Here is a 16663-nt window from a genome sequence, read left to right as displayed (position 1 = left end):
ATAACCTGAGCTGAAGGCAGACACTTAACCAACTATGCCCTAAAGTCATTTATTTTACATAGTAAGTGACCTCTGCTGTTTTCATCAAATCCAGGGTTTCACCTTACTTGGTTGTCATATAGTCAAATTACATTCAGGTTTAACTATTCCAGCGAAGCAAAAGATAAGATATTTCCCCCAGGACATCTCCTTTTATCAGAGAGGAAGCCCAAGAGCTCCCCACCAATAACCTTCCAGGCCAGCATTAAGACTATCCTAGAAAAAAAAAAAAAAAAGACTATCCTAGCTGCAAGGGAAGCTGGGAGAGTCAAGACCTGTTATTTTCATGCTCCAAAGCAAGTCCTGCCTACAAGGGAGATACAGTGGGATGGCTGATGAACTAGGTAGCCAACAGTATCTGCCACCTCTTCGTGTTGGTCACTGATCTTGCAATTGATACTGTTGAAAATATAAGTTGAGGGGCAGCCCCAGTGGCACAGTGGTTTAGCGCGTTGAGCGCTGCCTGAGGCCAGGGGCCTGATCCTGGAGACCCGGGATCCAGTCCCACGTCGGGCTCCCTGCATGGAGCCTGCTTCTCCCTCTGACTGTGTCTTTGCCTCTCTCTCCTCTCCCTCCTCTCTCTCTCTCTCTCATGAATAAATAAAATGTTAAAAAAAAAAGAAAACATAAGTTGAGTAAGTATACATAAGTACTAATATTGACAGTTTGCAACATATTATTGTAAAGATAAACAAAATTCCCAGAAAATAGCTCCGGAAACGAAAAATGGAAAGACTGGGGCAGCCCCGGTGGCGGTGGCTTAGCGGTTTAGCGCGCCTGCAGCCCGGGGCCTGATCCTGGAGACCCGGGATTGAGTCCCACGTCGGGCTCCCTGCATGGAGCCTGCTTCTCCCTCTGCCTGTGTCTCTGCCTCTCTCTCTCTCTGTGTCTCTATGAATAAATAAATAAAATCTTTAAAAAAACAAAAAATGGAAAGACTATAGACTGTGGAGTCCTATAGACCAAGATTTGTTTTTTTGTTTTTTTGTTTTTGAAGATTTTATTTATTCATGATAGAGAGAGAGAGAGAGGCAGAGACACAGGCAGAGGGAGAAGCAGGCTCCATGCTGAGAGCCCGATGCGGGACTCAATCCGATGCGGGACTCAATCCGGGGCCTCCAGAATTGCGCCCCAGGCCAAACGCATGCGCTAAACCGCTGAGCCACCCAGGGATCCCCTAGACCAAGATTTGAAACCGAGTTCTACTACTTAACCAAATATGCTCCTTCAATTTATAAAGTCTGTATAAGTTTCACCTTTCTCATGTGTTATATACATACATAAAGGCTTGTCATAGGGATCCCTGTGATAGGGATCCTATCATAAATAAATAAAAATTAAAAAAAAAAAAGGCTTGTCATACTTCTCATTAGCATTGTTATAAGGAAAGTATGTGTGTGTGTGTGTGTGTGTGAATGTTCTTTTTCTTTTTCTTTTTTTTAAGATTTTATTTATTCAAGAGAGACCCAGAGAGAGTGAGAGGCAGAGACACAGACAGAGGGAGAAGCAGGCTCCATGCAGGGAGCCCGATGTGGGACTTGATAGTCATGTCCTGGGCCAAAGGCAGGTGCTAAACCACTGAACCACCCAGGGATCCCCTAATGTTCTTTTTCTTGCTTTAGAGTCTGGAGCCTTTATCTGAGGATGGTCTACAGGTCAGATCCATCTGATTGAAGACTATCTCTTTTTCCCCAGATTGGCTGGGTACTTCCATAGATAGAAACCTTCTGGATGCTCTAATACTGAACTCTACCAGGATTGGCCATGGATTTGCTTTGACCAAGCACCCAGCAGTCTGGGCTGACTCCCGGAAGAAGAACATTCCCATAGAAGTCTGTCCCATCTCCAATCAGGTAAGTGAGATCCATGTGACCAACCCAGTACAATCTTCCCCTCCAGTCTCAATCTCTGTTCTGTTTCCCAAACTTTTTCCTGTATAATTTCTTGCTCCTTAACTCACTTGTTTTCTGTATTCTTCCACTGTCTCACTCTCGTTAGTAAGTTATTTAAGAATGGCCCTTTGCCTAACCCATTCATGACATTGAGGCAGCAATGAGGGTCCCCAATGGGGTGGAATTTTGGGCAGAGCCATAGACAAAGCTAAAGGGACAGTGAGGAAGGCCAGTGAAGTGGGAGGGGCCATAGGATACCGCTGCTTCCACAGTTGCTTGGGGTTCTTTGTGCACCAGCCTCTCTTGCTGTGTTTAGGAGAGCTGCTCTGAGCCAGACCAAGAAGAGACCAAATGTTTGTGGTGGTGAAGAAACTTGGAGAAAATTAGGAAGAGTATGAGGACTGGCTCTATTCTTTGTGTTGTACCCAGAAGTCATTCCAGTGTTCAGTGGTGATAAGGATAAGGAGCTGGTTATGCTACATGGTCTTACCTCACATGACAACTCTTTTTATTGGTCAAAGTTTGTCTTCCTCATTTGCCTATTATTGGGCAGGTTCTGAAACTGGTGTCGGACTTGCGAAACCACCCTGCTGCTGTCCTGATGGCCACTGGGTATCCCATGGTGATCAGCTCTGATGACCCAGCTATCTTTGGTGCCAAAGGCTTATCCTATGATTTCTATGAGGCCTTCATGGGCATTGGGGGAATGGAGGCTGATCTGAGGACACTCAAACAGCTGGCCATGAACTCCATCAAGTGAGTATCCTATGTACTTCCCAGATCTCCACTCCCTTTTCCACTCTACAATTTGCATTTATCTCTCTTAGAGTTTTAGGGTAGAAGCCTGGAAGATTTCTGTGGGTTTTCTTCACATCCTCTCTCTTTCATTATTGTTCTTGGACTGAGGAAAAATATGCTCTGCAAGCATCTGAGATCCCCTCACTGTTCCCTAACCCTTTCTCCTGGGGCTGACCTAGGTGCCTTTTCTCCTACAGGTTCAGCACCTTGTTGGATATTGATAAAAAGGCTGCCATGAAAACCTGGGAGGAGAGATGGGATAAGTTTGTGGCCGACCTGGCCAGGTGGCCAAAGTGAGAAGATAGCCATTTATTACCATATTCCTCTGCTTTCCTCTGCAAGCTGTTTTCACCTTTGGTCAGTCAGTCTTGAACCCACTCCAGTATGGTTTCTATCTCCATTTCTTTATCAAAACTGCCTCATGAAGGTCATCAATGGCCTCCACATTGCTTGACTCTCAGAAACACTTAAACAGTCTACCAAACTCATCTTTTTGAAATATTATTTTCTCTCAACCTCAGGCCATCAATTTTCTTGGTTTCCTCCTTTCTCTCTGGCCATTCCTTCCAGGGTCCCTTTTCCAGAGGGTCTTCTCTATCAGATCTCTGTGTTGAAATTCTTCAGGGCTCAGTTTTGCTGCTTTTTGCTTTTCTGTTCACATCTCTGCTTCTCTCCTCTACTTTTCTCTCTACTCAATAGTCTTTTTCTAGGTAGTCTCATCCATTCCTTTGCTTTTAAATATCATTTATTTGCTGATGATCCCCAGTTTATTCACTTGGATGGTTCACAGGAATCTCAGAAACCTATGTGCAATTCTGAACTTTCAATCTCTTTCCTTTCAATCCTTTCCTGGTCTTTCTCATCTTGGTAAATGGCACCTCCATCCCATCCCACTGAGTTGCTCTAAGTATAATTTCTCAGCAAAATTCTTGATACTGCTTTCTTCCCTGTTCCCTACATCAAAATGTACCTTGAATTCTGCACACCTCTCTATCTGTATTGCTGTTGGCTGAGTTCAAGCCGCTATCACTTCTTGTCTAAGTTATAATAGCCTCTTAGTTGATCTCTCCTTTCTTCTCTTTGCCTACTTCATTACATTTTTCACAGAGCAATGACTTTTTAAAAATTAATTCAGATTACTCCATTGTTTACTACTCAGTGCACTTAGAAAAACTCAAATGTTTCAACAGGGCATATAGCATCCTCTGTAACCTGGATTCCTTCCAGCAGCATCCCACCCTAGGCTCCCCTAGAGCACCAGATTCTGGCCACATTGGTCCTTTGTTCCTCAAATATCTCAAACTCTATGCTGCATCAGGGTCTTTTCTCATTCTCATTGCCTGGGAGAGTCTTTCTTTCCACTTTTGTCTAACTGACTCCTGTTCACCCTTCAAGCTTCACTTTTAATGTCCCTGTGTCAGAAAAGTTTCCTAGACCCCTAACCTGTTAATATCTCTCATGGCACCTTGCTTTTTTTCTTCAAGGAAGGAAATACCATAATAATATGGTATTATCTTACCATAATTTGTAATTACGTATTTATTTCTGTGTTTATAGTCTTCACTTCCACCAGACTGTAAGCTCCCTGTGGGCAAGTACTGATGATTGTGAATCCAGAGCCTTGCTCCATGCCCCAAACCTAGTCAGTACTCAATAAAGGATATGTTGAACGAATGGATATAACCTGTATGTTTTGAGCTGGTTGCTGAAGCAGGAGAGAACAGAACAGAGTCTCCCCCAAAGAAAAGACCTCCCGTGATCAAATTCTGGCTTCTGACCTGGTTTTCAGGAGAAGTAAGGCAAGAAGCCAGCCCTGTCTTCACTTGACTAAAGGAAGTGTAGGAGGATCAAAGAATTCATTAGAAGTCCCCAGAGGATTCAAGTGTCTGCTCATTCATCACTCATCACCTGCACCTGAGCTCAAAGGCCGCAGCCAACCCTCTCTCCATTAGTAGTTTATCACTATTTGGTTCATGACACTGGAAAAACTCTTGGTGATTAGAGGTCCTCAACCACAGGCTGGTACCCAGATGGAACAAGATGACCTTTCAGCTCCTGTCCAATTCTGACAGTCTTTGATTTATTGCCTTAACCAACCCCAGTAGATAGTATATAGGTCCCAACTCTGCCAACTTATGTTTAATAAATGGTGAAAATGGAACTGAGCAGAATGGACTTCTGTAGCAAGTTGTCATGATTATAGGCATCTTCCAGGAGTGTAAGGGCTCTGGCCTGGACTTTGTGTGATCTCTGATTTGGCAAATTAAACCAGCTGCTAGTCTTGTCTGCATGCCTTGTTCAATAGGCTGAGCCCTAGCAGAGAACTAGAAACATCAACAGAATCAGATGCTAAGATATGACTATCTGGGAAACAGGCTGTAGCCATCTTGGAACTAAGTAATATTTCTGCCAGGAGTGGAGTCGTTAAAACTGATTTCACTTATTTCTCCTGTAGGACTTCCCAGAAGGTACCCTGACATATGTTTTTTTGGAAAAACTTATGTGTTAATTGAATTTTTATAAATGAAATCATGCTGCACCTGGGGGCTTGCTATTTATTTCAAGGAAATCTGAAGCAAAGCCTTCTGTAAAACATTTTTGTAATTCGAATTATGTAGTCTATATTTATTTCTTGGAGTAAGGTTAAATGCTTTTTCCCTCTTTGTCAGGTAAATTGTCTGATCTGGAAAAACCTAATAGCCTGAGACACCAAGAGTCCTTGACTTGCCAGTCTTATTTTACAAGTCCCCATTATTTGGCCCATGATGAATTCCCTGGTCCAGCCCCCTCCTTCTGGATCCTGGAGTTTTTTTTTTTTTTTTTTTTTTTTTTGGGATCCTGGAGCTTTTTGTCAGCTGGCATAGCTCCCAGGGAAGGGCAGGGAGACTTCTCAAAATTCAAACCAAGGGAATGTTGTTGGAGATGCAAATCATCCTGTTTCTCAGCAGGTGAGAATTTGGGATCCAGCCTTAGGAAAAACCATGGAACATTTTTCTTATGATCTGAAATAATGTGAAACCTTCAGAAAAGTTGCAAGACTAGTACAAAGTACTCTAATGTTAGACTCTTTGTCTAGGTTCTCCAATTATTGACATTTTATGACTTGCAGTATCATCCTTTGTATATATATCTGCATCTTTCTTTTTTTTTAAGATTTTATTTATTTATTCATAGAGACAGAGAGAGAGAGAGAGAGGCAGAGACACAGCCAGAGGGAGAAGCAGGCTCCATGCAGGGAGCCTGATGTGGGACTCGATCTGGAGTCTCCAGGATCACGCCCTGGCTGCAGGTGGTGCTAAACCTGGGCTGCCCTCTGTATGTATCTCTTTCAATGTCTGCAAGATAGATCCTTTTTTTTTTTTTTAACCATTCAAGACTTAAGATGCAGCCATTATGCCCCATTACTCCTAAATGCTCTAGTATACATTTACTAAAGGCAGTGCTATTCTTCTGTGTAACCATCCAAATCAGGAAATTAACATTGATAAAACACTACCATCTGGCCCTAGCCCTTCCAGGCATATTTCTTTTCTGGCCCCAGAACCTAATCCAGGATCACATGTTACATTTAGTTACACTCTCTGTTGTTTCTTTTACTCTGGAACAGTTCCCAGTCTTTCCTTGTCTTTTGTGACCCTGACATTTTTGAAGAGTCCAGACCAGTTATTTGGGAGAATATCCCTCATTTCAGGTCCATGTACTGTTGCCTTGTGAAGAGATTCCAGGTCATACATTTTCAGGGGAATGCCTCAGGAGTGATGCTTTTTTTTTTTTTTTTTTTTTTAATATTTTATTTATTTATTCGAGAGATAGAGAGAGAGAGAGAGAGAGAGAGAAGCAGAGACACAGGCAGAGGGAGAAGCAGGCTCCATGCACCAGGAGCCCGACGTGGGATTCGATCCCGGGTCTCCAGGATCGTGCCCTGGGCCAAAGGCAGGCGCTAAACCGCTGCGCCACCCAGGGATCCCAGGAGTGATGCTTTGTCCTTCTCAGTGCCTCACATCAGGAGCCACATGGCTCAGGGCCTGCTGAAGGCAGTCTGCACCAGCAAACAACAAACAATTGTAAAAATTTCAGCCTGCTGGTAAACCAATGGTGGTTTGAAACTGGTCTTTGTAGGAACTTTTTTCTAAATTTTTTTTTTTTTAAGGACGCCTGGGTGGCTCAGCGGTTGGGCGTCTGCCTTTGGCCTGGGGCGTGATCCTGGAGACCCAGGAACAAGTCCCGCATCGGCTCTCTGCATGGAGCCTGCTTCTCCTTCTGCCTGTGTCTCTGCCTGCCTCTCTCTCTGTGTCTCTCATAAATAAATAAATAAAATATTAAAAAAATATATATATATTTTTTTAGTGTAAGCTCTCGGTTCCAAGTGGCACTCAAACTCACAACCTTGAGATCAAGAATTGCATGCTCTACCAACTGCACTAGCTAGGCAGCTGAGACATCATGGGAGTTTTTACACTACAGAAATCAACAAATTTTACAAATTTGTAGCACCCCCCCCCTCGCGCTGTTCCAGCCAGTTTTTTTTTTTTTAAGATTTTATTTATTTATTCTTGAGACACACACACACACACACACAGAGAGAGAGAGAGAGGCAGAGACACAGGCAGAGGGAGAAAGAGGCTCCATGCAGGGAGCCCGATGTGGGACTCCATCCCGAAACTCCAGAATCACACCCTGGGCCTAAGGCAGGCACCAAACCGCTGAGTCACTAGGGCTGCCCCCAGCCAGTTGTTAAACATTTATCAGCATACCAATGTATACAATGTCAATCTGACCCATTATGATGATGTTCCCATTAATGACTTTGTCAAGGAAATGTCTGCCAGGATTTGGAACTGTAATATTTTCCACTTTGTGACTATAAATATTTAATGAAGAAACACTTTATGTAAAAATCTTATTCCTCATCAAATCTTTAACCCATTAGTTTTTGTAGCCGCTGAAGATTATTGCCTGAATATACTATTATTATAATCATTATTGTTCTTATGTCTAACCCTGTTATTTACTTGAGAGAGAGAAGGAAGCAAGGGAGAGCAAGAGCCAGGGAGAGGGAGAAGCAAGCTCCCTGCTCACTGAACAGGGAGCCCATGGAGGGCTCGATCTTAGGACCCTGGGATCATGACCCCAGCTGAGGGCAGATGCTTGACCAACTGAGCCACCCAGGTACCATCAATCATTACTATTCTAGTTACTTATTGATGTGTAACAAATTATCCTGAAACTTAATGGTTTAAGAAATAACATAAATTTATTGTGTCCTATAGGTTTTGTAGGCCAGGGATTTGGGAAGGGACCAGGTAGGCAATTCTAGTTTGGTCTCTCTCTTGAGGTTACGGTTAAAATGGTGGTGGAGCTGGAGCAGTCAGGAGCTGGCCAGGTATCTCCTTGTCTCTATACAATCTCAGGGCTCAGCGTAGGTCCTCACAATGGCCAATGTGAACTTCCTTGCAGTATGGTGGCCAAAGTAAGTGTTCAGGTAATAAAGCAGAAATGCTGTTGTCTTTTCTAATTTGACCTTGGAAGTCACATGGTATCACTTCTGCCAACCTCAGTTGGTCATCTCTCTCTGTTCTAAGCCCTCCTACTTTCAAGAGAAGGGGAGAGAGACCCCACTTTTCAATGGAAAACTCAAAGTCACATGTAAGAAGAACATGTAGGATTAGAGATCCTGGTAAAAAATATTTTAGGGGGGTGCCTGGGTGGCTCAGCCGATTAAGCATCAGCCTTTGGCTCAGGTCATGATCTCAGGGTCCTGGGATCAAGTACTGTGTGGAGCTCCCTTCTCAGTGGGAAGCCTGCTTCTTCCTCTCCATCAGACTGCTGCTACCCCTGCTTGTGCTCACTCTCTCTGTCAAATAAATACAATCTTAAGGGAAAAAAAGAAACAAAAAAGAAAACAAAAACATCTAAAAAAATATTTTAGAAAATATAATCACCGGGACACCTGGGTGGCTCAACAGTTAAGCGCCTGCCTTTGGCTCAAGGGGTGATCCTGGAGACCCGGGATCGAGTCCCACATCAGATTCCCAGCATGGGGCCTCCTTCTCCCTCTGCCTGTGTCTCTGTCTCTCTCTCTCTGGGTCTCTATGAATAAATAAATAAATAAAATATTTTTAAAAAAAAAGATAGGATGCTGCCTGATTCTGTGAATCACTGAATAAAGCCAATTAGATATCTTCATAGCCACTCAACTGAATTTCTGTTACTGGCATATAATAAGACACACACAAAAATATTTATAATATTTTATATTATATATTATTTAATATTTATAATATTAAAATACATGTATATATATTTCCAAATTTATCTGTGGGTATTACTCTTTTTTTTTTTTAAGATTTATTTATTTATTTATTTATTTATTTATTTATTTATTTATTCAGAGAGAGCAAGAGAGAGGTAGAGACAGAGGCAGAGGGTGAAGCAGGTTCCACGCGGGAAGCCCGACGTGGGACTCAATCCCAGATCTCCAGGATCACACCCCGGGCTGCAGGCGGCGCTAAACCGCTGCGCCACCAGGGCTGCCCTATGGGTATTACTCTTAATTGTAGGGTCAAGAATTCAAGCCTCATGTTGGGCCTACAGTTTACTTCAAAAAAGCAAACAAACATGAGTTTGCACTCCTATCTCCAATTCTGTTCAATACCATGGATTTATTCCAGCCTCAGGCCTTGTCATGTCTAACCCTGTTATTATTCATGAAGTGAGAAACCTGGCCCCCACCATTCTCCAGGTATCTCCATAGTTACTGATTCCCTGTGTGTGTAGTCCATCTTCACCCCCACCCCCACCTCAGCTGATCCTGCAGGTCCCTCTGGTCCCAGAGGCCTCAAGGGAAGGGAGGGGAACCAACAAACAAGAGGGAAGGAAAGAACAGAAAAAGATTTGGGGGCGGCACCAGAAGGAGTTGTGGCGGTAGCAGCTGGAAAGGACCATGGCCAACAGTGAACACCTTCATTGCCATCAAGCCTGATGGAGTCCAGCGCAACTTCGTGGGAGAGATCATCAAGCGTTTCAAGCAAAAGGGATTCTGCCTCACTGCTATGAAATTAATCCAGGCTTCTGAAGACCTTCTCAAGGAGCACTATATTGACTTGAAGGACCGTCCATTCTTTGCCGGCCTGGTGAAGTACATGCAATCAGGGCCTGTGGTTGCCATGGTGTTGGAGGGCCTGAATGTGGTAAAGACAGGCCTAGTGATGCTTGGGGAGACCAACCCTGTGGACTCCAAACCTGGGACCATCCGTGGGGACTTCTGCATCCAAGTTGACAGGAACATTATCCATGGCAGTGATTCTGTGGAGAGTGCGGAGAAGGAGATTGGCTTGTGGATCCAGCCTGAAGAGCTGGTGGATTACAAGAGCTGTGCTAAGAACTGGATTTATGGGGAAAAAAAAGAAAAAAGAACTGGATTTATGAATGACAAGTGATGAGGGAGCAGACCTCAGTGCTTTGTCCGTTCCATTCCCTCTCCCTCCTATGAGCAAGGGGCCAGGCTCTTGCAAATCCAGTTATTTTTGAGAACTTCCTTATAACCTGGAGGGGACCTCTTGGAGCTGGGAGTGCTCCCTGTACAGTGGGCCACCATCAGATTAAAAGGTTTCATCAAAAAAAAAAAAAAAAAAAAAGATTTGGAAGGAGAAAAACTCATGGACTCTTCAGAGTTTGAAGAGATCTCTAAATAGAAAGTGATTGGGCAGCCCCGGTGGCCCAGCAGTTTAGCTCCTGCCTTCAGCCCAGGACATGATCCTGAGGCCCCAGGATTAAGTCCAACATCGGACTCCGTGCACGGAGCCTGTTTCTCCTTCTGCCTGTGTCTCTGCCTCTTTCTCTTTCTCTCTGTGTCTCTCATGAATAAATAAATAAAATCTTTTAAATAAATAAATATATAAATAAATAAGAAGGGATTCCCTGTGGTGTCACTGAAGCCCCTTCCAAGTACCTGCAGGTACCTCTTCTAAGACCAGTTGTACTCGTGGTTTAAAATTCTTTTCTCTTGGGCAGCCCGGATGGCTCAGCAGTTTAGTGCTGCCTTCCGCCCAGGATGTAATCCTGGAGTCCCGGGATCGAGTCCCACATCAGGCTCCCTGCATGGAGCCTGCTTCTCCCTCTGCCTGTGTCTCTGCCTCTCTCTCTCTCTCTCTCTCTCTCTCTCTCTTTGTGTGTGTGTGTGTGTCTCTTATGAATGAATAAAATAAAATCTTAAAAAAAAAAGACTTAAAAATTACTTTTCTCTAAGAGGGTCTTTCAAATATGTATAAGCCTCAGAGTCCCACAAAATCTGGATCTGGGTCTTGCTCTGGGTCAGCTCCTCATTTGGAATGAGGAAAACAAGGAGAAGATATATCAGGTTGAGAAGACTAGCAAAACTGAGATAAACGTTATAGGGTCTCAGCATGGAAGGGATCCTGAAAGCTATCTAAACCATCACCACTTCTGGAACAGCTGCCCAAATAATCAGTAAGAGCCACCCGCTTACTTTTTAAAGCTCATCAGAATAGGATTCTGAGGCAGATTACAATCTGCCTCAGCCGCCCTGTCCAGAATCCCAGAACATCCCTCTTCCCAAGACCAGGATATTGAGTGACTGATTGATGGATTCCTTGCCTCTCACAAGAACTATCACTGGAGGATTGGATGTATATATATAACTGTATCTTTAGGCCAACATTAAGTTAGAGTGCTAGATTATTTTTTTAAGACTTTTATTTATTCACAAGAGACACGGTGGGGGGGGGGGGGGGCTGCAGAGACACAGGCAGAGGGAGAAGCAGGTTCCATGCAGGGAGCCTGATGTGGGACTTGATCCCAGGTCTCCAGGATCACGCCCTGGGCTGCCCAGAGTGCTAGATTATATATATTATTTTCACATACGTACTATGTTCTTTATATAGCAGTTCCCCTGTAAGTAACTTTTTCTTTGTCCAGGAAGGGTGTAAATAGAAGGTATGGGGGCTGGCAGGGCTGTTGGGGGCTGGGAGTGTGGTGGGTCCAGGGAGCACTTTTCGACTGACTTTGCCAGAGAAACCTCCATATAGCACTCTGCCTGCATGTCATGGTGCCGCCAGGGCAGAATTGCCAAGTTTCATTTTGTCCCGGCCTTTAGCAAAAGCTTCCTCCTTCAGGGTGGCCTGGGTCTAGTCTTCCGAAAGTCTTTGCCTGGGGACTGGCCAGAGACCAAATGTGAGGGGGGTGAGGTCTGTCCTGGTCCGGCCCGACCTTCCTGGGGCTAAGCCCCTTCCCGGGCAGGGGAGGGTGGAAGCCTGGTGTTTGGATTCCTAGAATATTGGAGCTGGGAGAGGCCAGAAGATGATCTTATCTAACTGAGGACCCAGCTAAGGCCCAGAGGGGGCACACACCTCCGTCCAGGTCAGCAGTGGGTAACAGCGGGTTTCCAGGCTCCTGCTGCAACGCTGGTGTGAAGCAAGTGTCAGGGGCGGGTCTCCTCGGGCTCGCGGTGAGCCTAGAGCAGAGGGTGGAGTTGGGGCAGCCGCAGCCCTACGGAGCCCCTCACGCGCTCCGCCTGATGGGGACAGACCCGCCAGCCCCCCTGGGAGCGGCGATCCCCGCCCCCGGGACAAGCTGACCCTGCCGCGACCCGGGCCCTGCTCCGCGGTTCCGAGCCCGAGCCCGAGCCCGAGCCCGAGCCCGAGCCCGAGCCCGGAACCGGCTGGGCTTCTGTCCCCTCGAGGGGCTCAGGGCCTTCCCTTTGTCGGGGTCGCCGGGCAGGGCGCGGGGCCCGCCAGTCCGCCCGCCGCCCGCCGCCCGCCGCCCCGGCCCGCACACGGCTGTGGCCGTCCCAGGCCCCGCGGCTGCCACGTAGGGGGGACCGCCCGGGCCAGGAGCGCGTGGACCGCACGTGGCCATCAGCGGCGCGACCCGGCGGGAAGGGGCGTCCCTCCACCTGCGGCGGGCGGCGGGCGGCGGGCTGCGGGGGGCGGGCGGACGACTGCGGGCTGCGGGGGGCGGACTGCGGGAGGCGGGCTGCGGGCTGCGGGGGGCGGGCGGACGCCTGCGGGCGGCGGGCTGCGGGCTGCGGCGCGCTGCTGACCCCTGGCGGCCGGCCGCGGGCCTCGCGCTGCGGGTCGCGGGGCTCTGGGGCCTCCGAGCGGCGGGCGGAGGGACGGCGGCTCAGCAGCAGCACCGCGGGGCGGCGAAGGCGCGGCGCGAGCAAACCGGTACCCTTCCGCCGGGACAGACGAAGCAAACGCCCCCGGGCCGCCCCCCGACCGGGCGCCTGGCTGCAGTCAGGGGAGTCCGGAACCCGTGACGCGGGCTCTGAGTTTGGCCCCACGCCGGGTGTAGAGATGCCCTGAATAAAACCTAACAAAATCCACCCTCGGCCTTCTAACCCTGGGGTGACTCCCGGCAGGCGGAGGCTCTTCCCCTCTCCAGGGACTCTGCGGACCCACGTGGAGCCTGCGCCCGGCCTCGGACTCAAAGGCCTCATTTCTTATCCCTCGAGGCGCTGGGCCGTGGGTTTTCTCGGCGACCCTTGTAGCACTCTGCCCTCCCCTGCTCTTCAGCTTAGCACCGCAGGCAGACACCATGGCCTATAGGAAGGCGGTAGAGCGGCAGCCCCGGTGGCGGTGGCGCAGCGGCTGGGCGACGCCTGCAGCCCGGGGTGTGATCCTGGGGCCCGGGATCGAGTCCCGCGTCGGGCTCCCTGCATGGAGCCTGCTTCTCCCTCTGCCTGCATCTCTGCCTCTCTCTCTCTCTCTCATGAATAAATAAATAAAAATCTTAAAAAAAAAAAATGAAGGCAGTAGAAACAGTGGATAAAGGGGAAGGGTGTATCATCCTTCGGAAAATCAGACCCTGAGTTAATGCTGGACGGAAGCCCGTGGTGAGGGCGAGCTGGGAGATGGGACCGCGTGGTGTCTTCTCTTCCGCTCTGCTTCAGGAGTGATCGGCAGGCTCATGTTATCCCATGGCTATGTTACCCTGTCATCCTTTGGGGCTGGATCCCAGGATCCTGAGATCATGACCTCAGCCGATCATGAATAAATAATATTCATTACCATTTATCTCATGAATAAATAAATAAAATCTTTTTAAAAAAAGTATAACTAGGCAAGAACTTTGCCATAGTATTACTCTCAGTGGAATGGACTGGATGCTTACTAAATTTTTGGTTTGTTTTTTGTTTTTTGTTTTTTTTCTTTGTAAAGATTTTATTTATTTATTCATGAGAGACAGAGAGAGAGAGAGAGAGGCAGAGACACAGGCAGAGGGAGAAGCAGGCTCCATGCAGGAAGCCTGATGTGGGACTCCATCCTGGGTCTCCAGGATCACGCCCTGGGCCAAAGGCAGGTGCTAAACCGCTGATCCACCCAGGGATCCCTTACTAACTTTTTGAATTAATTGTATTTCCAGAAAACCCATAAGCCATATGTATTTGGAAATAAAAATAAGGTGCAGGTGGTTGAGCAACTCTTGGTTTCAGGTAGGAGGGTGTGATCTCAGGGTCATGGGATCAGGCCCTGCATCAGGCTCTGTGCTCAGCTTGGAGTCAGTTTACCCTCTGTCCCTCCCCACCACATTCGTATGTGTGCCCACATGCTCTCTTTCTTTCTCAAATAAATAAACCTAAAAAACAGAAACACAATGAATTTCTGTATGTTGATTTTGTATTCTGTGACTTACAGAATTAATTTATCAGTTCTAGTAATTTTTTGGTGGAGTTTTTAGTATTTTCTATATATAGTGTCATATCATCTGTATATAGTGAAAGTTTTACTTTTTCCTTACCAGTTTGGATGCCTTTTATTTCTTTTTGTTGTCTGATTGCTGTGGCTAGGACTTCCAGTACTATGTTGAATGAAAGTGGTGAGGGATATCCTTGTATTGCTCCTGATCTTAGGGGAAAAACTCAGTTTTTCACCATTGAGAACGATGTTCACTGTGGGTTTTTCACATGTGGCCTTTGGTATGTTGAGGTATGGTCCCTCTAAACCTACTTTGTTGAGGGTTTTTATCATGAATGGATGTTGTACTTTGTCAAATGCTTTTTCTGCATCTCTTGAAATGATCATGGTTTTTAGCCATTCTCTTATTGATGTGATGTATCACATTGATGGATTTGTGAACATTGAACCATCCTTGCATCAAAGGATAAATTCCACTCAGTTGTGGTGATCTTTTTAATGTATTATTGGATTCAATTTGCTAGTATTTTGTTGAGGAGTTTTGCATCTATATTCATCAGGGATATTCATCAGATCTATATTCATCTGTTCTTTCTTTCTTTCTTATAGTGTCTTTATCTGATTTTGGTATCAGGGTAATTAATGCTGCTCATAGAATGAATTTGGAAGCTATCCTCCGCTTCTATTTTCTAGAATAATTTGAGAAGTCTAGCAAATACCTTTATAACCATTACTTTAAATTCTATATCAGCCATATTACTTATATGTTTCATTTAGCTTTTTGCCATGATTTTGTCTTGTCCTTTCCTTTGGGACATAGTCCTGTGTTTCCTCATTTTATCTAACTCTCTGTGCCTGTTTGTATGTGTTAGGAAAGTCAGCTACATCTTCCGCTCTTGGAAGTCGTGGCCTTGTGGAGAAGAGGTCTTGTAGTGCCCTGTGGTGCAGTGTCCCCTGTTCACTAGAGCCCGGTGCTTCAGGGGTGTCTGCTGTGTGCGTTATGTGCACCTCGAGCAGTGGCTGGTTTGTCACATCCACAATGGTTCTCTTTTCCTGTTGTGAACAGGTGTTGTTAGTTAGTGGGTCAGTCTGGGGCCACCAGGGGCTTGAGTTGCATCAGACCAGGCACTTGTCAGAGCTGCAGGTGCTCTCCGTGTCTTGTCCTCTGAGAAGCTTGCCTTGTGGGCATGGCCTGCCGTCAGACCAGATGTCTGCCCCTAGCCCACTGCTGGGCTGTGGTCAAACTTGTGTGTGTGGTTTTCTTCTTCTCTGCTGTGGGTAGTGGTCATTTTGGAGTGGGGCTGGCCTGTTAGGGCTGCTTGCATGCTGCCATGCTTGTGGTGCAGCTTTGGATGGACTCCTGCCAAGTATGTGTTGGAGGGGACAGTTTTGTAGGACAATGTGGGGACAGGGCATGCTGCCAGCCAGGTCCTAGCCAGTCAGCTGCTGGAGGGGACCTACAGCTGCTAAGGAAAGCTCCTGCCTCAGCTAGGTTGGAGGGGGTGAGTCTGCAGAAGGGCATGGGGGTGGGGCACACAGTGCTTGCTAGGTTAGGTAGAGAATGTTGTTGGCATTGTGCTGGTTCCCACAGGTGTCCATGTGTCTAGGCAGAGGCTGGGGAAGGAAATGGTGCCTGTCCACTCTTTGTTCTTGGAGAGATCTCCCAAGGATCCCTGCCCCTCCAGCACACACTCTGAGGTTAGTAAATATATTTTCCCATAAACTCCAGGCATTTTTCAAACTGCTGCTTCTGTGCTGCATCTTAGTGGGGCTGTTTGTTGTGCTGTCTCTTAATGGCAAGGATTCTACCCTCCTGGCTCTCCCAGAGCCAACCCCACTGATTTTGACAGTTCAGATTTTAAGCCCCCCTAACTGTTGGGACCCTCTGGTTTTCAAAGCCAAATGTTATGGAGATTCACCTTCCTCATGCAGGTCCCCTGTGCCTGGGATGCTTGGCCTGGGGACCTGCTTCTCTCCCTTCTGTGCCTGCAGATGGTCCCCGGGTCTGCTTCGCTGACCATGTCTCTACCCTCCTTACCTTCTTTGATGTGGCTTCTTCTCTGCATTTAGCTGTGAGGAATATATGCTGCCAGGCTTTGGGTTCTTTTCTGGGTTATTTATGCTGATATGGATGCTATCTAGTTCTGTCCATGGAAGAAAGTGAGCCCAGGGATATTCCTTAACATGTTTCTCTGGCCTGCATATTACCTGTAGAGTCTTTTTTTTTTTTTTTTTTTTTTTAAAGTAATCTCTACACCCAAGGTGGGGACCCGAGAT

The 16663-nt window shown here is 46.7% G+C and overlaps 1 protein-coding gene and 1 pseudogene across 4 annotated transcripts in view; both read left to right on the top strand.

The window, feature by feature from the left end:
• The window catches only part of ADA2 (adenosine deaminase 2), a 30298-nt gene extending 24482 nt beyond the window's left edge, over positions 1-5816 (top strand). Inside the window, exons 7-9 of one of the 4 annotated variants that reach the window (XM_072799633.1) lie at positions 1735-1892; positions 2485-2687; positions 4519-5816. In XM_072799633.1, coding sequence (XP_072655734.1) covers positions 1735-1892; positions 2485-2687; positions 4519-4681 — 524 coding nt within the window. In that variant the 3' untranslated portion in view covers positions 4682-5816. Of the gene's footprint in view, positions 1-1734; positions 1893-2484; positions 2688-2926; positions 4404-4518 lie in introns of those variants that run through there. The other 3 variants (XM_072799632.1, XM_072799630.1, XM_072799631.1) reach the window with 3 other exon arrangements.
• Positions 5817-8076: 2260 nt separating this feature from the next.
• Positions 8077-10893, top strand: LOC140616719 (nucleoside diphosphate kinase A pseudogene; annotated as a pseudogene).
• The last annotated feature ends 5770 nt before the right edge of the window (positions 10894-16663 follow it).

The sequence above is a fragment of the Canis lupus genome, chromosome 25 (assembly GCF_048164855.1).
Source record: "Canis lupus baileyi chromosome 25, mCanLup2.hap1, whole genome shotgun sequence".
NCBI classification, from domain to species: Eukaryota; Metazoa; Chordata; class Mammalia; order Carnivora; family Canidae; genus Canis; species Canis lupus.
The sequence above is the reverse complement of the archived record's forward strand: the minus strand, read 5'-3'. Positions and strand labels throughout refer to the sequence as shown.